This window comes from Fistularia commersonii, chromosome 34, assembly GCF_037954325.1.
Source record: "Fistularia commersonii isolate RoL2024-O1a breed Wild chromosome 34, RoL_Fcom_v1.0, whole genome shotgun sequence".
NCBI lineage: Eukaryota > Metazoa > Chordata > Actinopteri > Syngnathiformes > Fistulariidae > Fistularia > Fistularia commersonii.
Window position 1 is genome coordinate 9,689,542 of NC_141317.1, and position 26,190 is coordinate 9,715,731.

General features: G+C 48.0%; 1 protein-coding gene and 1 long non-coding RNA gene across 3 annotated transcripts in view; one reads left to right on the forward strand and one right to left on the reverse strand.

The window, feature by feature from the left end:
• Positions 1–22,034, reverse strand: part of fgd (faciogenital dysplasia) — a 59,689-nt gene extending 37,655 nt beyond the window's left edge. The window contains exon 1 of one of the 2 annotated variants that reach the window (XM_086141656.1): positions 21,566–22,034. In XM_086141656.1, coding sequence (XP_085997782.1) covers positions 21,566–21,587 — 22 coding nt within the window. In that variant the 5' untranslated portion in view covers positions 21,588–22,034. Of the gene's footprint in view, positions 1–754; positions 1,077–21,565 lie in introns of those variants that run through there. The other variant, XM_086141657.1, reaches the window with a different exon arrangement.
• Positions 10,990–13,574, forward strand: LOC147214549 (uncharacterized). The gene is made up of 3 exons (XR_015104370.1): positions 10,990–11,135; positions 12,869–13,015; positions 13,091–13,574. It is a non-coding gene; the product is annotated as an uncharacterized LOC147214549 (long non-coding RNA).
• Positions 22,035–26,190: the final 4,156 nt, after the last annotated feature.

The window sequence follows — 26,190 nt, forward strand, 5'->3', positions numbered from 1 at the left end:
CTCCTCCACGCCGACCTCCAGTGCCCACACAGAGCCAGGTGGCAGACGGGAGGTTCTTCTCCTGCTTCTTCTCCAGCTCTTACTTCTTCTGCATTTTTTGATTCTCCACACTTATCGTGTCACAAGCAGAAACGAGCAGGTCAGGACCAAACTCTTTCAGATGACCTACAGGAACACAACCTCCCTCCAGGATCAAGCACAACGTCAGACATTTGTGGATGTCTTCTGCCTCCACCAGAACGCAGAAGGAAGGATGACGTTCCCGTCCATGTTCTTGTCGTTTTGGTTGTCTAGTTTCACCCTTGCTGTCTTTTTTTGTTCTATTCAGTTGTCCGTTCTTATCCTCGATGTTTCTATTGTTGTTCTCTCTTATTCCATCTCTATTTATATTTATATTCATATTTATTGACTAGGGTTCGGGTTAGCTTACCTATAACTGCTACGCTGCTATGACAAAATAATTCCCCTATGGGGATCAATAAAGTTTATCTTACCTTATATTATATACATATATTCACCCACATATTTATTGATGTTCACAATTTGATGCTGCTACCCCTTGTGCCCCCAATCTATCTTATCTTATCTTATTTTATCTTGTACTACATACCTATTAGTGCTAACAGCTACATGCTAATGGCTAACATGATACCATGGTGGCTTTAACCCTCCTGGGTGTAGAAGACAGGGATATACCTTTCAATTTTGCTTTACTCACAGACACACACACACACACACACACACACACACTGACCTGAAGGTTCTCTAGAAACATCTGATCAGTCCGGTAAATGCAAATTAAATCCAGAGTTCATTGGGAAAACATGGTCCCGGTTTCTCCCGCGAGGCGCCGACCCAACTCGGGTTGCTTTCCCTCAATCTTTCCAGTTGAAGCTAAAAACAAGAAAAAAAAAAAAAAAAAGCCTGCAAAACGTGCAGATGAAGAGACGCCGGCTCGGTTCATCCGCCCGCCGCCCTGGTGTCACCCCCGACCGCTGCCGATAATCACGACAATGATCTCCTCCATCTGTCCGCCGAGACCCAACTTTGCCTGATTATCCGTCCACTCGTTCACACGGAGCCGCCGAAAGCGCGGCAATCTGTCGCAAACACGGGTTGATGGAGCCCGCGAGCCTCTGCTGGCTCCAGAATAAGAGGAAAAGGTCGATTCTCGCAGCGCGTCGTGCGTGCGTGCGCGGATCACGACGTGACGCCGCCCTTCCTCCTCCGCGACCTCCGACCTCCGCGACCATCAGCAAGAGGACAGACCCCGACGTGCCACGCTGATGAAGCCCTCCTTTAATTCCCTGCAGAACTTCAGCCGGCTTCATTTCAAAGGGTTGTGCTGAATTTGAATCGCGCGCACACACACACACACACACACACACACACACACACACACACACACACACACACACACACACACACACACACACACTCTTCAAACAGCTGGGACACTGAGGACTTAGCCCACTTAGCATCAGAGGGGACTTGATACACATATCTGAATGTATAAATAACTCTTAATGGCTCGGATCAATTAGAGGAACAGCGCCTCGGCTCGCACCCTCCAGACAAAACACACCAAGGAGGACGCCGGCCGTCGTCATGGAGACAAGTCGCATTCCACGGCACGCCGACCCAACCCTGTTTTTTTTTTCCAGAAGGGCCCTGGCGGGGACGGACAAAACAGCCATGGATGCGTATGATTACCTCAGCGCGCCCCGAGACACGCGGTGGTGGTGGTGGGGGGGGGAAAGGGGGTACGTATTCAACACATCCGCACGTCTGGGGCGTCTTTAACGTCGAGAAGATGCGGCGGCCAGACGACCAGCAGCCGGGGACCGAGGTCACAGGGAATCAGGGCAGATGCAGCTGCTAATAACAAACATTCTTAGACCCCATTCATTATTTATAGGGTTTATCCTGCAGGCTGCGGCCCCTCCCAGCTGTCACTGGGACGAGGGGGGGTGGATGGGGGGGGGGGGGGGGGGACCCACCGACCCGACCAGGCCCAGACAGACCCCCTCGTTCACACCTTACATCGGGGGTCCCCAAACTTTTCCCTTCTCTTACTGCCCAGTTTGTAACAAAAAGTGTGGCGATCGCAGAAGCGTCTAAACATTTATTGCTTTCCAGAAAGACACACGTGACCAAAAATGAACCCTTTCTAGGATCTTGACAGGAAAACAGAAAATGAATAATTACACTATTTATGAAATAATAATGACCAAAAAACCCTTTTCAAGTTTTTCACAGATAAACTGTTTGCAGCTCTCATATCAAATTCACTGTGAAACCAGAAAGCAAGCGGGCTATGAAACCCATCTGACACCAACATCTACCAAGTAAAATTCACCTACCAGGTTAAATATCCTGCATTCTGAATCTATTTTTCTCTTGCCTAATCTTTTCGTCATTATTCCGTGTTATTTGCCAGGGGTTTGTTTGTTTGTTCGTTTAGAAGTTTATTAGGACAGTGTACAAATACATTAAGCACAGAGGCAGAGATGTTTGTACCAGATTATGGCTCATAGCTAATTTCCATCTGTAGTCCTGGACAATACAAATATAAAACTGTATAAAATAGAAAATATATGTAAAATATACAGATAGGCAATAAAATAACTAAACAATATATAAACAGGCAATAAAATATGTATTTTGCAAGTTGAAAGTGCAGGTGTGCAGGTGTGTCCAGGATTTTCTATTTTGAGGGAGGGGTTTCAGATGAGGCACAGACTGCAGGTGGAATAAAATGTTATGTTCTATGCATGAACAAGTCATGATGACGTGGCCAGAATTGAAAAAAAAAATCATAAAACATCTCTGCTATTGTCCACTGCCTTAGATGGAGCATCTGATGGAGCATTAGATGAAGCATTTCCCCTGCATCTTGTATTTGCAAGTGTTATTTGCAGTCCCTGTGTCCACTATTGTAAGTCGCTTTGGATAAAAGTGTCTGCCAAATGTAATGTAATGTAATGTAATGTAATTTAATGTAATCTGCGTGGGTTTGTGGTGTCAAAAACCAGACATGAATTTCTAAACTTGTGAAAAAGACATGGAGGGGCAGACTGACGTTCACCCTCTCATCATAAAGACCTGCAACCATCCACTCCTTCATTCCAGAGAACGTAGGGTCTCCACTCAACGCTCCGAGAAGTCATTTGTTCGTTTATTCGTGATGTCTATCTCCAGAGGCCTGGACCTGTCAATCACAGGGGCCTCGTATGAAGACACGCGACCATTCACACGTCTGGAGGAACCCGCAGAACCCTGGGGAACCCCGAGCAGACGCCAGCAAGGAGACTCCGCAACGGGGAATCCAACCTCCAACCGCATCGGACCAGGAAACGCGTCCCTGACGTGAACGTCCGACACCTCCAGGAGAAGGAGGAGGAACCTGTGGATTTTTTATCTACCGGTGTTTGTAACGCCGGTGAAAACAAGCCGTCATCGGAGGTCAAGGTTTTCTCTCCATCTCTGAAGAAGGATTGTCTGCGGAGCTCCTCCCTCCCAGTCCAGGGCCGCCTCCGCAACAACTCCTCCGAATCAAAGCGGCGCTAATGAGCGCCTCCTTCGCCCTCTCCTAATAGGCTTCTCTTTTCATGGCGCAGTCATTAATATTTCACCCGGAGGAGGATCTTTTAATTCATTATTAATATTTAAACCTCCGCGCCCACAGAAGGAGGTTATTTGAATTACAAAGAGGCCGGGACGTCTAATCAATGTATCTGTGTTAGCGAGGCGTCGGGGAGACGGCTGGCCCACTTTGGAGGAAAACAGGTTACAGCAAAGAAGGATTTTGTGTTTTCTTTTCTTTTTTTTAAGCCGTCTTTTAAAGGGAACGGGGCGGCGGTTCGGTCAAACGCGCCTGGAAACCCTCCTGAATTTGCATCGCATGGATAAAATGCTCGGGTTTCGCAGGTTCCTGCGAAATGACAGATGTTTATCTTGGTTCTTCTCCCTTCTGGATCCTGCCGGGGCTTATCGGCGGACCGAAGCCGCTTCCATTACACCTCCTGCCTGGGTTTCCCATTCCGAGGTACGCGGCGTTCAAGACGTACGGCGGCGAGCGGCCGCCAGCGTCTCGATTCCTCGGCGCGGAGCCTCCATGTTCCTCCATCAGGCCAGACACATGCAGGAGGTTCATGGAGACCCGACATGTATTGTCCAGGACTACAGATGGAAATTAGCTATGAGCTATAATCTGGTACAAACATCTCTGCCTCTGTGCTTAATGTATTTATACACTGTCCTGATAAACTTCCAAACCAGTGGTTCTTAACCTGGGTTCGATCGAACCCCAGGGGTTCGGCGGGTCAGTCTCAGGGGTTCGGCGGAGGTCAAGACACACATTGGTGATGACATCACTGGCCGCAGGCGATCACGCTACGTAGCTCAGCCTATCCGTGCTGCGGGGATTTCGGCGCGCTCGGTTGTCGTAACTTGTGACTGTCGTGATGGTGAGTCATGTGATTTCTTTCTGAATACTTTAATCCCTTCATACTAATTATGTCGGGCAAAAAAAGAAAGCGGTCGGAAGAATACGTACAATACGGATTCACACGTATGACGGAACGCGATTGGAATCGATGTCCTAACCGCATGATTTGCAAAGACAAGATGAGCAATTCTAGTCCGGCACCGGCAAAACTAAGGGAAGGCTTCCTTCAGCTGCATGGAGATGGGAACTACAAGAACATAGCGCTTGCTGGATTCAAGGTGAAGGGAGCCAGATTCCACGAAAAGGCTACTCTGCCTGTTCTTTGTACCCATCGACGAAACGATCCTCCATCCAATAAAGAAGGGTTCGGTGAATGCGCATGTAAAACAGGTGGGGTTCAGTACCTCCGACAAGGTGAAGAACCACTGTTCTAAACAAAACAAACAAACAAACATCGTCCGAAAGGTGTGGATGGGAGGGTGAATGGGCAAATTTCTCTCGATAACATGTGGATGAGAGGGTGAATGATTGTCTAAATATGAGATATGAATGAGAGGATGAATAGTTGTGTCTCTGGTTTACATGTAAACGAGAGCATTAATGACTGAATGTTTATCACATGTGAATGAGGGGGTGAATAGTTGTGTCTCTAGATGACGTGGTTGTTCGCTTCTATATTTCCGTCCATGAGAGGGGGAATAGTATTCTATTTATATACTGCTCCAAAAAATAAAGGGAACACTTCAACAACACAATGTAACTCCACGTGTGAAATCAAACCGTCCACATTGGAAGCAACAATTCAGTCTGTCTTGTTTTAAGGACATGACATCAACGTTGGCTCGGCCTGGAGTGTGTTTTTACACACTCCAGTTTGGAGTCCTCACCTCCGTGGGTTCATACATTTGATTTCCATGGATCGGTTTTGTGTGATTTAGTTGTCGGGCTGCAGCCCCCCAAACCCTTCCTGCAGGATAAGTGTTGCAAATGATGAATGAATGAGTTTAAGGAGGGTGATTTTTTTTATTTTCCTGCGCTGAGGAAAGGTGAGCGAGGACTCCAGGAGTTGCAGGAGCAGCAGAAAATAAAAATAGCGCCGGTTACTGAGCCGGATCCGGGTCTCCGCCGGAACGTCCTTTTACTCGATGTGATTTACGCAGAACGACGTCGCCGCGTTTCTGGGTCTGATTCCGACAGAGTCGACCGCCACCGTGAAGGTTAGCGAGCAGTAAAGGTGTGACGGTGTGTATTGGGTGTGTTTGAGAGCTGTGTGCGCCCCCTCTCACACACACACACACACACACACACAACGGTTCGGGTCATCTGACGAGCCGCGGGGCTCATCTCTGCCCGCGGTGCCCAGATGGCCTGTGATTACGCACGGCTCAGCAGAGATTAATGTGCAGCGGAGAGGGACACCGACACGGAGTGGGTAAAAATAAACAGTTCAAATGAGGAAAAAAGAGCGGGAACAACGTGAAACCGCCAGGAAGGAAAAGGGGCGGCGGGACGCAGCGGCCGAGCAGCGGCGAACGCTGAAAGTAGAGAAACATGGAGGGCGGCGGGTCACGATGTGTGTGTGTGTGTGTGTGTGTGAGTGTGTTCTACACACTCGAGGGTATTCGTGATGTGACATGATGGATCGCACCCAAAAGAGCAGCGTGAAAGATGGCGGACGCGTTGCAGAACCGCCGTCATTTATATCTTGGTGTGATTACCGGAGGGACCGGCAGACCGGGTGATGGATTTCGGGCGATTTTCTCCACATCGTTCAGCTGGTGAGGTGGAGGAGACGGTGGGGAGATGATCTACAAACGCTGAGAATGACCCAAAGACAGGAGGCAGAGCTGGAGGTGGCAGAGATGAAGATGTTGAGGTTCTCTTTGGGAGCGACCAGGATGGAGAGGATCAGGAATGAGTCCATCAGAGGGACGGAACATGGTAGATGTTCTGGAGAGAAGGTCAGAGATGGTTGGGTCATGGACGGAGGAGGGAGAGGGAAGATATTGGTAGACGGATGCTGGAATTGGAGCTTTATGGACGTCGTGAGAGAGGAGGTGAAGTTAGTTGGTGTGAGAGAGGAGGATCCAGAGAACAGGGTTAGATGGAGAAGGTGGATTCACTGTGGAGACCCATGAACGGAAAAGTCCAAAGGAGAAGAAGATTAGTCATTTATTCATTCATGATCTACACTTTCCTGCGCGTGAAGTTGCCGCGGCGTTCGGCCTGGACGGGGTCGCTGCCGGGAGACGTACAACCATTCACACATCTGGACCATTCAGGGTTTCCATTGAACCTCCTGCGTGTGTTTGGAGGAACCCTGAGGAACCCCATGCAGACACGTGGAGAACATGGAGACTCCACACAGAAGGACCTCCTGTGGGAATCCACCTTCTGGCCGCCAGGAGGGAAGCGCTGACCGCTGCGCCGCCGTTAAGCAGCTCATATATTTTGTAAACGTTCACGCCGGTGCAACAAACCCTGCAACTGCAACACCGTCTGGTCCGTCTCTAAGGAGAGTCACCGCTCTCATTAAACCTCTGGCCGTTGCCATGGCGCCGAAAAGACAACGGGGAAACATTTCAAATGAATGCCAAACACGTCTTCTCGGAATTCCCAAACAGCGAAACCGAGAGCTTCGAGCCGATCATATTTTCTGAAGCAAGACGTCGGAGAGCACGGCTTGGAGCTGCAGCTAGCATGTAGCAGCGGGGTCACAGTGTGTGTGTGTGTGTGTGTGTGTGTGTGTGTGAATGCAAAGGGCCCCCATCGTTCAGCGCTGTGAGGTTTTGACAGCAGAGCTAACGGCTGAACGCGTGTTTTGTATTTCGAGGATGTTCTGGAAGCCAATTAATAACAACAATTTGGCTGCGGGTGTTTAAATTAGCAGGAGGCTTCTCAGGGAATCTGCTGACATGGGTACAACAAGATCACACACACACACACACACACACACATATACGCACGACGTAATGCGGCCTTCCGGCAGTTTTCTCAGTTTTATTACGTTTTAACCTTTCGGGATTGTTGTAAATCTAACAAAGTGCTTGTTAGTGAATTAGGGCCTTGGTGGGAAGAGAAAAATAAAAGTCAAATTTTGCTTCAAGCCTGAAACAGCTGAGGAGGCTGATCTCCAGCGGGCCGGAGGAACAGGATCCATCTGTGTGGATGTAGCTCTCATCTCCTCGTTAGCCGAGGGCGTCCGGCCTGTCCGGTGCTGAGAGCTGAACGCCACCGGGAAAACGCCGATCCTGAGGCGGAGGGACGGGAGGGGATTCTCCACGGAGAATCTCTGGGAAGCGTCGTCATGCACGCTTTTATTCTGGATGCTCGGGTCCTGCGCTCAGATGCAACGGGGGGCCGGAGGAGATCCAGGCTCTCATATCACACAACTATTCACCCTCTCATTCAAACGTCACAAAATTCAATCGCTCATCCACGCGTCATATAGAGTGATAAAACCATTCACCCTCTCATTCACACCTTGTGTAAAGACGTTCCACCCTGTCATTCAGTCATATAAACAAACATTCACTTCCTCCTGCATGTTATGAAGAGATTTACAACTATTCACCCTCTCATTCACACACCATAGGAAAAAATATTCATTCTCTCATTCACAAACCCTAAAGAGACACAACCGCTCATCCTCTGATCATAAATAGACCTGCAAACATTCACCCTCTCATTCACATGCCGTACAAATAAATATTCACCCTCACGTTTGCATGTCATGTAAAGACATACAACTATTTGCTCGTTCATTCACGTATCAAACCGGCGGCCATTCACCCTCTCATCCAAACACTGTACAAACAAACACTCGTTCACACACACCTCATGTAGATGAATGCAGTCTCACTCACAGGTCATATAGAGACACGGCTATTCACCCTCTCATTCACACATCACATAAACAAAACATAAACAAAACAAAAAGAAGGTCGCTCTCTGCAGGTCCGGGTCTGACTGCCACCAAACTGAAGTGTGTGTGTCTGCGGAGGCAGAGCGGAGCAGCGTGACGAATGGCCGGCGGGGCGGCGCAGACTATAATAGGAGCGGGGAGACGGCGGTGAGTCGGCCTGTTGTTGCCGGGGTGACCTTTGGTGTGAATCACCTCCTCCTGACACCTGGAATGAAAGCGGCTCGGCCCAGATGAGCCCGCGAGCCCGAAACGACTGAGATAATAAAGGAAAAGTCTCTTTGAGAGGATGAAGGGAGACAACTCGGGATATTTTTAGTCATTTGTGGATTTAAAAAACTCATTTTTAGAGTTGTTTCTCTTGTTGTGAAGGGAAACACCATCAGAAATAGACCTATACTGCCATCTAGTGGCGAGGAGGTGGTACTACATCCTGCACGACAGCTGCATGCTTTGGCAGGGATTTTTTTTTTTTTTTTATTTGGCAAAAAAAAAAGAAAAGAAAAAAGAAAGCTGCAATTTCATGAGTCAGTATTTTGGTGGTGAAGATAAAAACCGCCGAGATTCGGAGTGACACGGTCTGATTGGTCGCATCTGAGCTGAGTCAGAGGAGGAGACGTTCATAAATAATCACACAAACGTTCGCATGAAGCCGGGTTCGCCGATTAGAGACCGGCCAAAGCAAACGTGGCAACTTTCAAAACTATCACCCCCCCCCACCCCCAACCCTAATCCCCTCTGTTGGATGTTAGAGAAATATTCCAACAGTCATGACGTTTCAAAAAAAAGAAAGAAAAAGGGGGAGAAGGGGTGCAAAGGGGGGAGAGGGGGTGGAAGCGTGAGCCAAAGACTGGAGGAGACGGCGTTCTGCGGGTGGCGTTCAACGCTGCAGATGGAAATAAGTGGAAAAACTCCTCGGTCCTCCTCCGGCTGGAAGGGAAGGAAGAGGAAAGAGAGAGACAATGGTTCATGACAACAGAGGGGCAGAGCTGGAGAATCCAACACAGGACGGCCTTTGTTTGCGGAGAGGAAGACGAGGAGGACGCGGTTTCACGGTCGCATCAGGTGAGGGGATGTGAGAGGGCAGGAAGTGCGAGGGGAACGGGGTGAACGGAGGCGAACGATTGGCCGGGAGCCCTGAAGGAAGGTGAGCGGACGTGATTGAGCGGCGGACGGAGGAGTCGGACGCACAAAATCGATCAAGAGATGGATTTTCTAGCGGGTTCGTTTGGCCGTCCGGAGGAGATCGAACTTCCTGGAACCCGAGGAGCCGATCTGGAGTCTGGAGCTCAGAGGCCTCGGCAGACCAGGAGCTTGAGACCGGACACCTCCTCGCGTTTCGCTCATTAAGGGGAACGATGACAGGGTGAATGGATGTTTATCTCCGTTCCATCCCAATGAAAGGGCGAACGGTCGTATCTCGGTGTGACGTGTGAACGAGTGAGTCAACGAATGTATGTTGATGAGAGGGAGGACATCAGAATGAGAGGATGAATGTGAATAAGTGAGTGAATGGATGCAGGTCTCTATATGAAGTGTAAATGAAAGGGTGAATGGTTGTATCTCTCTATGTGACGGGTGAATGACAGGATGAACGGTTGTGGATCAGTGACGTATGAACGGTTGTATGTCTATACAAGGTTTGGGTGACAGGATGAATGGATGCATGTCTGTATATGATGAATGAGTGAGAGGGTGAATGGTCGTAGCTCTCTGTGACAAGTGAACGAGTGAGTAAATGCATGGATGTCTCTAGCGCCACATAAATGAAAGGGTGAATGGATGTCGGACGATATGACGAGTGAATGAGAGGGTGAATGGCTGTTAGTCTGTGACATTTGAATGAGAGGATGAACGGTAACATGTCTATAAATGCAAAGTGAATGAGAGGATGAACAAATGTAGGTTTCTATATGTTGTGTCAATGAAAGGGTGAATGGATGTATGTTTGTATATGATGAGTGAATGAGAGGGTGAATGGTTTTATGTCTCTATATACTGTGCAGACAAGTGATTAAACGGGTGTCTGTCTCTATAACTCACATGAATGAGAGGGTGAACAGTTGCATTTCTATATTTACTCATGTGATGGACGGGTCCTCCTCCCCCAAAACAGCTGGGCTCATCTCCAACACCCCCGCCCCGACAGGACAAGCCATATAGAGAATGAATTCATAAATAAATGAATGAATGAATGAATGAATGAATCCGTGGACCTGCTTCATTTGTTGACTTGCCCTTAAAACGATTGCCAAACAGCATATTTGCAAGATCCACCTCCTGGGACGCTTCTTCTGCTGCTGCTCACCATCTGCCGCGGCCTAGACGTGACCTCCACCTCAACCTTTTCCTTCTTTTCCTTCCATCCCCCTCTCCAGAGACCTCCACCCCCACCGCACTGTCCAGGAAGTCAGTTCTTGTGATGAAGATCGGAAAAAAAAAAAAAAAAAAAGAAAAAACCCAAAACAAAACAATGCATTCAGTGTGCGAAGAAGGAGCTCCACTCATAAAACACACACACACACACACACACACACACACACACACACACCGAAGGGAGAGGGACTGAGTGGAACATGCTTTTACTATTAAAGCCTTTTCTTTCCATATGACTTTCCCAGGAAAATCCCCCTCATCAGGGCCGGTCCCGAGCAGACAGACAGCAGACTGGAGAGGAGACCCAGATCCAGGCGGCCGCAGGAGAACCGGCCTGCAGACCGGGAGGTTCTCAGGGCGTGAAGGTGGCTGCTGACCCCCTTCCAGGTTCTCTCATTCCCGCCGTTATTTGTTTGTTTGTTTGTTTCAATCCTACGTGTTGCAAAAAAACAAAAGGAATCCAGGCTAGCATCTGGCTAACACGCGGAGCGAACCAAGAACCGGATTAATCGGGGGTCTGGAGGGACCTTCACCATGTCATTCCTTTATTGTGTGACACGGAGGAACTCTGTCCGTCTCCAGAAGGCCTCAACAGTTGGTACCATTTAGGAAAACTAGGTCACTTCCGCTCTCTGAGTGTGTGTGTGTGTGTGTGTGTGTGTGTCCCAGCTAGACCTTAGAATAAGCCAAGAGACCTCCAGAATAAACAGATTGTGCTGGAAGGACTGCAGCTCCGAACAGAAACATCCTAATAGCATGGGTTTTTTTTAGGAAGCGTGCTCTCGGCTGTCGCCCGTCTCCTGCTCCATATGTGTCCGTCAGAGTTTTCTTCTCCGTGGCCTCTTTGGACGCTCCTTCAAGGCTGACTGGCAACCAGCTACGTTCCTAATAGCATCTAATCATCCGTGGACGCGTTTGCATTCTCCCGGAGGGTTTGACGGCGGCAAAGCGCTGGTTGGCGTCTCCATGTTCTCCACATGGAGTTCCTCCAGGTTCCTCCTGCTCCAGAAACAGGCAGGAGGTTCATTGAAGACCTTGAATTGTTCAGACGCGTGAATGAGAGGGTGAACGTTTGGACGTCTCTATATGCAGCCCTGCGATTGGTCCGGGGTGAACCCGCCTCACGTCCAATGAAAACTGCAGTCCACAACACCGAGTCCAGCGGTGGAGATAATAAGGAATAAATGAGTTGTTAGCAACGACGTCGCCACACACAAACCGAGCTAACAGCAAACGGACGGACCTTCTCATCTGACCGGAGGCGGTGCAGCGAGAAATCGCTGCTCCTGCAACCTGCAGGTCTCAGCGGCTGAGATTTCAACCTCGCTAATGTTAAAATCGATTTTGCAGCTGTTTCCCTGAAGAATGCGCGCGTTCATAAATATATATATATATTCAATATCCACCCACGTGGAGCTTCAGGGGGTTTTTATCACCGGCGAAGCTTCAAGAAGAGCATCGAAAGGCCCTGCACCTTCTCCGGTTGGGCGTGGAGTCACAACGAAAACACGCTTTCATTCCATCTCGCCGTAATACCTCAGTAACATTTGAAACGGTCGCCGGTGGGAAACCTGTTGGACGGGAGGAGGAGGCCACATCCAGAACAACCAGTTCAGCACTCAGAGCAGAGATGTTTCCTCCTGCTGGGTTCATACCTCACACCTTCAATGCCTTCCCCTTGGACTTCTTGCAACTCTGACGATATACGTTTGAGAACGGGCTGCGAGGAAAGGGGTTCATCACATCACGCACTTCTACTCGAATCAGATCACACACACACACACACACACACATGCCGAGCTCCGGCATCTCGGCTGATGTCGACGCAGCAGCAGGAAGCACACATGACCACCATTAGGGAAATCAATGTGACACTCAGGCAGGCGGGGAAGAGCCCGGGGCCGCCGGCCGGCCCCGAACTGAGTCATGCTGTCGAACACATGAATCGGGAGGCGTGGAGATGGAGGAGACCTCGCAGGGTGAAGATCTCCTCGGAGGAGCGGCGCTTTGGATACCTGCTGGAGAAGGGTGACCTGGAAAAAAAGATCCCCCATTTGCAGGATTGGGACTCAAACTGTCTTCCTGTTCTCTCCTCCATCTGACCTTCTCCTGCCAAGAAGACTATCTTCAGGAGCCGGACGAGGTGGCATCTTGTGCCTCCTGGACGCTTCCCGTTGTCAGAGGTCAGCTCAGGTTGTCAGAGGTCGTGGAGATCATCTTCTCCCGTCTGAGATCCCGACCGGAGCGTAGCTACATGCAACCTGATCGTAAGATACCTTTAGCATCTCCGAGAAACCCAGGTATCTTCACCGGCCAAATAAAAATCGTGTTTTGTGTCTCAGCCTCTCACAGATGCACCATGAGGAGCAGCAGGACCTTCACCACGCTTCTGGGAGGAGATACGTTTCACTCATCACCACTAAATTTCGAATCGAGCTACGAACAAGCCTCGGTGCACGAACACACAAACAAAGTCAAGGGATTTCTGCGTTGTAGCGTAGCGACAGTCGGTGCTTTGTTTACATCGTTCATCATCGTGATCTCCTGTCAGAACACTTTGTTTTGCTTTTTTCTGTTAGCTAGCGTCATCGTGGCTCCTGAAAAGCTCAAAAGTGCGAGTGCTGTGTTTAGGAGAATTGCAGTCGATCTGAAGAAGGAAATAATAGCTAAACGTGAGAGAGGTGTGAGTGTTCCAGATCTCTCCAAGCGCTACGACACGGCGAAGGCAACCATCTGAACGGTCCTGAAGAACAAAGATGGGCTAAAGGCCGGCTGATGTGGCTAAATGAGCGACTACGCTAACGGAGCAAAGGTCTCAGGTCTTAGAAGAAGGAGAAGTGATTGCTAGCGTGGATGAATGACTGCCGGCTAGCTGGAGATAGCATTAGCGTTAGCGTTAGCGAGAGTACAAGTGCTGGGAAGAAGAAGACAGAGAACAGCAGAAACACAACGATAATCAGCAATTATCTTTAATTCCTTTGTTTTTTTTTGCTATAAATAAACCCATAAAAAGGTTCAAAAGAGTGCGGCATGTTTTTGGTGCTGGAGAACGGATCAACATTTCTGCTATCTAAACACTAGCGGGTTCCATATGGTGGAGCTACATATGGAATAAGAGAAAGGAACCAAATATCTCTGTCGGGCTGCACATCATCACATCAGAAGTGATGTGCCGCCATCCCTCCCCGCTTCCCCCGATCAGTCACCACCTCCAGCTTATTCTGGACCTCCGTCCTATCAGCGCACGTTCCACTTGACGTGCGTCCACATATTATATTTCCATTTGTATTTCTGCTCCTTCCGCAGCAGAAAAAGCCACTGGAATAGGCATTGACGCGGCGTGCGCGGAAAGATGGCCGTTCTTGGCGGCGAGGCGCCGCCGAGAGCCTTGGCTGACCCTCCGAAAAACCCCCGCCGTCCGAAAATACCCCTCTTCCGCTGACACCGGCCGTAATAAAAAGGAATGTATAGCCAGCGGAAAGAAGCGGAAAAGAGCAAAGCGCTGCAAGAAAGAGTCGCGGTCGCGGATTAACGATGCTAACGCAGGCCTCCGAGGGGGCGGAGCCTGCAGGACACCACGCCGCTGGAATATTTGACAATAATAGCATCACTGGGCTTGGTTTGAATCAATGAATCAATTATGGCTGATTGTTTTTTTTTTTTTTTTTTTTTTATAATTTACTGTCTTTTAAGATGTTGACACGTGTGTTGGCATGGCGACCCAGGTGACTGCTGTTCCTGCTCGGCTGGTTTTCTATGATTCATTGGTTCATGAGGAATCTCTGGCGTCGAAGCCCGTCACAGCTGGTGAAAGGCGTAAATTCTGGAGTATGAACGCACCTTTTTTATTTTTTTTAATCATCTATTCCATCTTTGTTCGTTCTTTTTTTTAACGTAATCACTAAATTTGAATATTATGGTGATTTTGTAACAATAATAAAAAAAAATCTCTGCACCTAAAAATAAATATATGCACATATATAGGCCATATATAGACTTGTCTGATAATAAAGATAAATCTAAATAAACAAAACTAAATTAAATCTAAATAAAATTAACTGAATAAATATATGTGTATATATAAAGGTTGCACTCATCTATAAATAAATCTAGATAAAATATAAATAAAAATAAATACATAAATCTACGTGTACATTTGTAGGCCGCCGGTGTCCACGTTGCCACATGAGATGTTTTTTTTTTTTTTATTAAATTAAATTAAATTACCGGTAGCATCCACAACTACGAACTGGAAATGCTTTATTTCCTAACAGTTCCTGTAACACGGTTGATGAAAAATTGATAATTTTATTATATAATAATAAATAACACAGAAAAGTCCATCCATCCATTTTCTGTCCCTGCTTCGTCATACTCCGGCTGATCGCTATCTTGGATGGATAAAGCCATTAAAACGCTCTTCTTCAGTGTCAGATTGAACGGCCTGGGAATTTTACGCTTATTGCATCGGTGGGACGTGGCAGGTTGAAGCTCGTTAGCCAAAACAAAATATCCATAAATGAGCCTCATCCTTGTTTAAGCCGCAGCGTTCAAAGAGTTTGAAAAAAGTAGTTTATAATCCGGAAATGACGGCGTTCACTCATTCACTCGCAAAAAGAAACATTTGTTCACAATTCATATGGAGGGAGGGATAGTGGGACTATATCACAAGCACAGTACTACATCACCAACACAGTACTACATCACCATTACAATACTACATCACCAACACAGTACTACATCACCAACACAGTACTACATCACCATTACAATACTACATCACCAGCACAGTACTGCATCACCAACACAGTACTACATCACCAACAAAGTACTACATCACCATTACAATACTACATCACCAGCACAGTACTACATCACCAACACAGTACTACATCACCATTACAATACTACATCACCAGCACAGTACTGCATCACCAACACAGTACTACATCACCATTACAATACTACATCACCAGCACAGTACTGCATCACCAACACAATACTACATCACCATTACAATACTACATCACCAACACAGTACTACATCACCATTACAATACTACATCACCAGCACAGTACTGCATCACCAACACAGTACTACATCACCAACAAAGTACTACATCACCATTACAATACTACATCACCAGCACAGTACTACATCACCATTACAGTACTGCGTCACCAACACAGTACTACATCACCATTACAATACTACATCACCAACACAGTACTACATCACCAACACAGTACTACATCACCATTACAATACTACATCACCAGCACAGTACTGCATCACCAATACAGTACTACATCACCAACAAAGTACTACATCACCATTACAATACTACATCACCAGCACAGTACTACATCACCATTACAGTACTGCGTCACCAACACAGTACTAAGTCATCAATGCAATACTACATCACCAACACAGTACTACATCACCATTACAATACTACATCACCAGCACAATACTACATCACCAACAAAGTACTACATCACCATTACAATACTACATCACCAACACAGTACTACATCACCATTACAATACTACATCACCAGCACAGTACTGCATCACCAACACAATACTACATCACCAGCACAGTACTACATCACCAACACAGTACTACATCACCATTACAATACTACATCACCAGCACAGTACTGCATCACCAACACAGTACTGCATCACCATTACAGTACTGCATCACCAACACAGTACTACATCACCATTACAGTACTGCGTCACCAACACAGTACTAAGTCATCAATGCAATACTACATCACCTACACAGTACTACATCATCATTGCAATACTACATCACAGTGCTACATCGTCAACACAGCGTGACATCACTTACACAGTACTATATCACACATGCAGTGCAACGTCACAATACAGCACTTCATCACCAAAGATGTACTACATCACCACTGCAGTACTACATGTCCAAAGCAAGATTACACCACAAATGCAGTAAAACATCATCACCACAGTACTACATCACCACTGCAGTACTACAACTCAAAAGCAGTACTACAACACCTGCATAGTATCACATCACCAACGCAGTACTTAATCAAAGTATTACTTCACCAGCACAGTATTACAAGACCTTCACATTACTACATCATAGAACTACATCACCAATGCAGTGCTGCATCACCTACACAGTACTACATCACCAACGCAGTACTAAATCACCACTGTACTACATCACCAACACAGTACTACATCACTACATCACCACCACTGTGATACATCACCTAAGCAGTACTAAACCACCAAGGCAGTACTAAATCACTACCGCAGTACTACATCCCGAGAACAGTACTAAACCACCACATGGTACTACACCACCTAAATAGTACTACAACACCAACACAGTATACATCACAGTACTACATCACCAACACAGTACTACAAAACTTGCATAATACTGCATCACAAACACAGTACAACTTCACCAACACAGTGCTACAACACGTACATATGACTACATCACATTACTACATCACCACCACTGTACTACCTCACCAAGGCAGTATTACACCACCAGCACAGTACTACATCACAAATGCAGTACTAAATCACCACCACTGTACTACAGTACTACACCTACGCAGTACTACATCCCGATCATAGTACTACACCACCAACACAGTACTACACCACCTAAGTAATACTAAAACACCAACACAGTACTACATCACAGTACTACAACACCATCACTGTACTACATTACCAACGCAGTACTACATCACCAGCAGAGTACTACAACACCAACACAGAACTACATCATAGTACTACATCACCAACGCAGTTCTACATCACCTACACACTACTACATCACCACCACAGTACTACATCACCAACACAATACTATATCACCAGCACAGTACTACAACACCAACACAGTACTACATCATCAATGCAGTACTACATCACCAAGGCAGTACCAAATCACCACCACTGTAGTACATCACCAACGCAGTACTACATCACCTACAAAATACTAAATCACCAGCACAGTATTACATCAGCGCCACAGTTTTACATCAACGCAACACTACTACATCATTGCCACAGTACTACATAACCAAGGCAGTACTACATCACCAACAAAATACTATATCACCAGCACAGTGCTACAACACCAACACAGAACTACTTCATAGTACTGCATCACTAACGCAGTACTACATCACCTACATAGTACTACATCATCAACTCAGTACCAAATCACCACCACTGTACTACATCACCAACACAATACTATATCACCAGCACAGTACTACATCACCAGCACAGTACTACATCACCAACACTGCACAGTACTACATCACCAACACTGCACTACATCACCAACACAGTACTACATCAGTGCCACAGTACTACATCAGCGCCACACTACTACATCATTGCCACAGTACTACATCACCAACACAATACAACATCACCAACACAGTACTACATCACCATCAAAATACTATATCACCAGCACAGTACTACAACACCAACACAGAACTACATCATAGTACTACATCACCAACGCAGTACTACATCACCTACACAGTACTACATCACCAACGCAATACTATATCACCAGCATAGTACTACAACACCAACACAGTACTACAACACCAACACAGTACCAAATCACCACCACTGTAGTACATCCCCAACGAAGTACTACATCACCTACAAAATACCAAATCACCAGCACAGTACTACAACACCAGCACAGAACTACATCATAGTACTACATAACCAGCATAGTACTACAACACCAACACAGTACTACATCACCAATGCAGTACTACATCACCAATGCAGTACCAAAACACCACCACTGTACTACATCACCAATGCAGTACTACATCACCAACAAAATACTATATCACCAGCACAGTACTACAACACCAACACAGAACTACATCATAGTACTATATCACCAACGCAGTACTACATCACCAGCACAGTACTACAACACCAACACAGGACTTCATCACCAACAAAGTACTGCATCACCTACAAAATACTAAATCACCAGTACAGTATAACATCACCAGCACAGTATTATATCAGCGCCACAGTACGACATCAGCCCCACAGTACTACATCAGCGCCACAGTACTACATCAGCGTCACAGTACTACATCAGCGCCACAGTACTACATCAGCGCCACAGTACTACATCAGCGTCACAGTACTACATCAGCGCCACAGTACTACATCAGCGTCACAGTACTACATCAGCCCCACAGTACTACATCAGCGCCACAGTACTACCTCCCCACAGTGACATCACTGCAGTAGCCCCACTAGCTGGGAGGGAGTTACCCATGTAGAGGAAGTTCCCGGCATTCTCCTGATCGGCTCCTGAGTGCAGTGTTTATCCAGCAGAGAGCGTGGATGTTTACACAGCTCAGTCAAACACCGACCCGTCGCGTCGCTTTTGTTAATAATAAAATATCCAAAACGTCCAGCCGCCGCGTCCCGGACGCCGCCGGCGACCACCGGCATCACGGAGCCTGCACCGCTTCATCGGGGAGAGTCCACCAAGGTGACAAGAGAAGACAGCTCGTCCTCTTACAACGTGTGTGTGTGTGTGTGTGTGTGTGTGTGTGTGTTTTTAGTCTCTCCGCTGAGCCAACGCAGGGACGCCTCCGGCCCTCGTGACACTCCCACGGTAAACACTCCGATCCAGGCCTCAAGGCGCTGCAGGAGGAGGCAACGCACAGGGAATTGCAAGAAAGATATATTTCATCTGGTGGCGGTGCATGTGTGTGTGTGTGTGTGTGTGTGTGTGTGTGTGTGTGTGTGTAAAGGGGAGTGGAAGGCAGGAAGGGAGAAGAGGGGCAGAGATTGATCGGGGACAGTGTGAGGAGAGGGAAAGGGAACGGGGGAAGAAAAAAAAAGAGGAAGGCCTTGAAAAAGTATGTGTGGGGGAGAAACACGAAACGCCGGAAAAAGACGGTCAGCCGGGAGGAGGTGGGATCCACGCCTCCCACGGGGAACACGGAAAACACTCGGGAGTCCACAGCGCCGCTCACCTCTGCGGAAGCACTTCATCACACACACACACACACACACACACACACACATACACTAGCATCGTGAAAGGGCTCCGCATTTGGCCTGCGGGTTCGAGGGGTCACGCTCGGGTTAGGAGGACCAAAATGGCCGCCTGAGGTGGGGGAGACAAGGGACAACACACACACACACACACACACACACACACACACACACTGAACGTGCATGCTGTACTGGGTCACATGTATAGTACACATAGTACTGGATCTCACACACACATGGTACACGATCATACATGCAATACCTGATCACACACAAACGCACAGTACTGGAACTCTCTCTCACACACACACACACACACACACACACTGTGCTGTATCACACTCATAGTGTGATACACTCTCTCTCTCACACACTCACACACACACTGTACTGAATCATTCACATAGTACTGGATCACTCACACACACACGGTACTGGATCATACACGCAGTACCTGATCACACACACAGACAGTGCTGGATCCGGATCTCACCCTCTCTCACACACACACACACACACACACTGTACTGGATCACACACATAGTACTGGATCACTCACACATGGAAGGTACCTGATCACACCCACACACGCAGTACTGGATCCCACTCACACACACACACACACACAGACACAGACACAGACACACACACACACACACACACACACACTGCATACTGGATCACCAACACTGATGCGTTGTGTGTGACCATTGCAAGTACTGCATGACCAACACAATACTGTGATATACTACAGTACTACAAGTACTACATCCCCCATGCGGTACTAAATCACTGACACAGTACTACATCATCTACAATGTACTACATCACCAATGCAGTACCATGTTACCAATGCAGTATTCTTTGCAGTACTTTGCTGCAGCTCCTGATCCAGACGCCGTCGGTGATCCATTATCAAACCGCCCGTCAATTATTGATTATCGATGATTGAATTTCCGTCCTGAGTCAGGAAGTGAAGGCAGCGGAGACGGAGCGGTGACGTCTCCTGGCTGCCGTCCATCTCCGCGGCTCAGGTCCGCGTCCGTGATCAATACATTTGGCGATCACCTTTCATTCCACCCACCGATCGCCCGATTGATTATATGACTGAACCGTCCTCGGCTGCGGCCCCTTTATGTAGAAGATTTAAAAGTTCTGGCGGCGGGGCCCGCTGACCCCCGGGAGACCTCACACACCGCCTCCGCACCGGACACACACACACACACACACACACACACACACACACACACTCCCTGATCTGTGTGATGGAGCTGAAGTGGGACTGTTTCTCCTTTGGAGAGGAAACCACAGAGTCTCCCCTGCTCACTTTTAGCACATTTCTAAATCTCATGAGTTCTGCATGACACGGCGTGGAACAGACACACACACACACACACACACACACACACACACACACAGAGAGAGAGAGAGAGAGAGAGAGAGAGAGAGAGACTACAGTTACGCATGACTGATTCCATTTCTAATCATCATAATTGGAGTTAAGTGTGACCCCGTGTGTGCGTGTGTGTGTCCCTCCACACGCACACGCACACGCACCCCCCCCCCCCCGCAAGACCCTCCGGGGGTCCAACCCGGACCAACCCACGACGGCTCGGCGCCGCGGCCCGCAGCTGCTCCGCTGACAGCCGGCGAGGGTTGCGGGGGAAGGCGGGGGGTTCGATTCCCGAGCTCGGCGGCTGTGGATGCGTGACGGATCCACGCAGGGGAAACTCACCGGCGGCCGAAAGCCCCTGCATCCTGCGGGTCCTGCGCTCCCGCTGCGTAAAAGGCGTCCTTTTGTCCGGCGCGGCGGAGCCTCCGTGGGGGGAGAACAGCAACTCCGACGAGCGTCTCCACTTCAGACCCCCTCCTCCTCCTCTTCTTCTTCTTCTTCTTCTTCTTCTTCCTCTTCTTCTTCTTCTTCTTCCTTTTCCCCACGCTGTTCACCGGAAAAACACGCACTACGGGCGCCCCGGGGTTCCCGGGCGGGCGCCGGAGAGTTGGGACCGGGTGCCTTCGCGCGGAGTGGGAGCGCCGCGGTCCTCCATGGAGCCTCCCTCCTCCTCCTCCTCCTCCTCCTCCTCCTCCCGCTGCAGGAACGAAGAAGAAGAAGAAGAAGAAGAAAAAAAGAGAAGAACTCTGTCCTCCCCTTCTGCTCCGCTCTGCTCTCTGAGCCGCTGGGAAAAAAAAAAAATAGAAAAATGCGCGTTCCCGTTTCATGCGCGGGCACGCCGAGCCCCCATTCACTGAGCGCGCTCTGCAGGATCAGCTGCGAAAACACTTTCTTTTTTTTTTTTTTCTTTTTTTTCTTTTTTAATCTCCATGGAAATGAACTTCCCTTCGCGTCAAGTGGCGGAAACGTGCACTTTTAATTGGCGTCCGCCATGTTTTGGTCACGTGATCAAACCTGGAAGAAAGGAGCTTCTCCTGGAAGATCTGCAGAGGGTGAAGTGTCTCCTGAGGACTTTTCTGATTTGTTCATTCGTTCGTTTATTTATTAATCCATGCACGCAAGCGTGGACTGTCCGAGGAACCCGGAGAACTTTGAGGAACCCCACGTGGAGAACATGGAGGCTCCACACAAAAAGACCGACCTTCCGGTTCCAAAAACGACCTCAGCTGATCCTCGGCTGACCCCTCAGAGGTCCATGTTGACCTCCAGCTCGGCGTAAACCCTCACCTGTGCCACCTTCTCCTCAGCGCCAGGTGTTCTAGGAGACAGATTCATCTGCTGCCGAGGACCAACATGGGTTCTTTATTTTTAACCGCGAGCCAGCTGTTGGGCACGAGCACGTGTCGGATCTGCTACGCCTCATTAACCCTCCTTTGTGGAGGCTTCTTCTCCCCCTCCTCCGACTGACGCCGACAGCAGGGGACCTCCAGGAGACGACGCTGACGCCGCTCCGGTCGCACCAAAATAGTTGTTTCTCCAGAGGAGAACCCCTGCCTCCTACCAGGCTCTGAAATCTATCTTCTGGACAGCTGAACTTGGTTTGAAGTGCCGATTTCCAGGCTCGGAGGGCGTCTGAGGGCAGATCTTCACCTTCGCCGTCTCGGCTCCTGCTTCCGGAGAGTCAGACAGCAGAAGAAGCGCCCGATGGTGGATATATATGTATATTTAGAAGACGAGGAGGTGTGAAAGCTATCAGAGATCCATGCGAGGTGCCACCTCGTCGGCGTCTGAACCCCCTCAGGTGTGAACGGCCGGGTGCAAATTGCAGCCTCGCGCCGCCGGAATACACAGTTTCTTGGTGGAGATCTTCCATGAGCGGAAGGTCTCCACGAATCAGGAGGCCCCGCTCCGAAACCCCGACCCCCCCCCCTGCAGGACCAGGATGTTCTCCGCTCCGGCGGAGCTGCACCGAGGACTCGTGTTCCGGCTCCGCTGGCTTGGAACCGGGTGATGGAGGCCGCCGCCGCTCGGGGCTCCTCGTGGTCGGGTCACATGACGAGCGAGGAGGGGGTGAAGAATCGGCTTTGTCTGAAGTTTTCCAGAGCCGGGAGCTCGTGGACGGCGTCTTACAGGGACACCGGGTGGCGGTTCGGAGTAGTGCGGCGGCGGGACCTTCAGGAGCCGGGAGAACCTCCTCCTCCTCCTCACGACTGGAGGACCGTTCGTTCCTTCTGTATCTAAAGAGCTTTTCAGCCCTGGAGTTGCAGGGTTGCGGGTGATGAAGCAAGAGGAGACAGTGAGGCTTTAGTTAAAAGTGTCAGGGGTACGAAGAGAGAGAAGAACATCAGCCAGAAGGAAAGGAAAGGTGGAGGAGACGATGGTGAGATGATCTACAAACACTGACAGTGACCAAAAGACAGGAGGCAGAGCTGGAGGTGGCAGAGATGAAGATGCTGAGGTTCTCTTTGGGAGCGACCAGGACGGAGAGGATCAGGAATGAGTCCATCAGAGGGACGACACATGGTAGATGTTCTGGAGAGAAGGTCAGAGATGGTTGGGTCATGGACAGAGGAGGGAGAGGGAAGATATTGGTAGACGGATGCTGGAATTGGAGGTCTAGGAGACCAAAGAGAAGATGGATGGATGTGGTGAGAGAGGAGATGAAGGTAGTTGGTGTGAGAGATGGAGAAGGTGGATTCACTGTGGAGACCCTGAAAGAGAAACCCAGGAGAAGATTCAGGCTTCAATAGGTATTTAATTCAGGTGTGGGTCTGATCTCCATCCTGAGCTGTCCGTGCACACCATGTTGTTTTGGTTGAAGAAACGTTTCTTCAGGACGTCTAAATGCACCCAATAAGGTTAAAGCGGCTCAGCTTTCTGGATATTATTGGAATAATTTGTTCCTGACTAAAAGTGTGTTGATGATGATTGAGCATGAACGTAAAGCTTTACGGTTGTATCTCAGCAGATCTCTTGGACACAGACGGACCTCTCACTCACCAGCCATATCAAATAAATAAAAATAAATGAAAATAAACAAATAAGAATTATATATAGTTCTTGAATTCGTTCTTCTTCTCCATTCTGTTGTTGAACCCCATCGACGTTGAGATCAGTGTATCTGTGATCTGTTCTCCAGCCCAAAAAACACTCTTTTAAACCTTTTTATAGGTTTATTTGTTGCAAAAAAAAAAAAAAAAAAGAATTAAAGATTTACTTTCATTATTGCTGTGTTTCTGTGTTTTTTATAGCTTTCTGGCATACCGGACCCTCGCTAACGCTAATGCTAATGCTAACTCCAGCTAGCTGTCTGTCAGTCATCCAAACGAAGAATCACTTTTCTACTTCTTCTGATACTTTTGTTTTCTATTTTTATTTTTTACCCATTGTTGTCATTCTGTTATCCATTTTATTTACCCATTTTTGTCATTCCTTTCTCATCCTGTTTATTTTTATGCTTCTTGTCATTCTGCTATCTGTTCCTATCCTTGATATTCTCCTTGACCTTTTAATTGTGTCTTCTATTTATATTTCATCATCTCTATTGTTATTGTTGCGTTGCTGTGACAAATGAATAAAGTATTATCATATTTTATCTCTTGAGACCTTTGCTTTGCTAACGCAGTCGCCCCTTTAACCGTATCGGCTGTCTTTAGCTCATCTTCAGGTCTTAGCTCTTGGAAAGATCTGGAAAACCAATACCGCTCGCAAGTTTAGCTATTATTTCCTTCTCTGAAATTCTTCTTCTTAAAACCAGCAGCACTCGCACTTTTAACCTTTTAGGAGCGCTAGCTAAGTGAGAAAAGCACTAAAAAAAGCGATTTTACAAGAGAACCCGACCATGAACGATACAAACAACGCAACGAGCGCCGCTACGCCGCCATGTGGAAACACCGTGACATCGTCACACTTTAATGTACGAGCAGCAAAAAGGATAAAATGAGGTGTGAATGAAATCTAACTTGGACACATTTGAACGTCATGTCATTGGAATGATGTCTTCAAATGAAATTAAACCCTAAAAATATTGTTGAATTAAAAGAGAAAATCTTGTCACTTGCCACTAGAATTCATTAGAAAATGAATTGTTAGCATGTATAAGAGGAGGTATCATGTTTACAGGGCTAATGGTGGCTATTCTTTTTATTAAATCGATCTTTTTAATTTCGCTCGTTGTTTTTGCTATCGTTTTTGTGTTTTTGTAAGAAATAAGAAAAGCTCATTTTAGCAATGTCGCTAGATGTTTTTTTTCCATCAAAAAATCATTTTCTTTTGAAATCTTGAAACAAAAAAATACATTGCAAAGTTACTTTTTCATTTTTTCCTTGCCTGTTTTTTTTTGAAATCCAGGAAAAAAAACGCGCAGGCCGCACTAATAATAATATTATTCAATATTATCAATATTGTTCCGAGGGCCGCGAGTCTGAGACCCCTGCTCGGCGGGAATGTGATCAAAACTGTGAAGGGTAAACAACAACGTGACCGTCGCTGACTCGCAAGCGCGGCGTCGCCTCCACACAGGAAGTCCTCCTGCGGGAATCCGACCCTTCTGGCCGAGCAGCAGAACGTCAAACCGCTGCACCGTGAAGTGACAGAAGGTCCGACCACGTGGTCCTGGTTCCATGAGCTTCAGATTAGTCTGAAGGCCAACAAAGACCTCGCTGTTAGCGACATGCCGTCGGTCCCTCTGGCATCCAATAATACTCGCTCACCCGCCGGTCGGACGCTCCGCGGCCTGAAATGGAGCGTCTCCAGGGAAATGACCTCGGATTCAGCGGGGATGTTTCCCACCGCACTGGGACGACCTTGGAAACGTCACCGCCGTTTTTCGGCGTGGGTTCGCACAGGAAGTATTAGGTGAGCGGAGGTCAGCGCGGCGAGGGGAGGAGGAGCCTCCGAGGTTCTCCGAGGTTAACCCTTCGCACGCCGCGGGAAAAAAAAAACACTCTCGGCCACGACGTAATTGA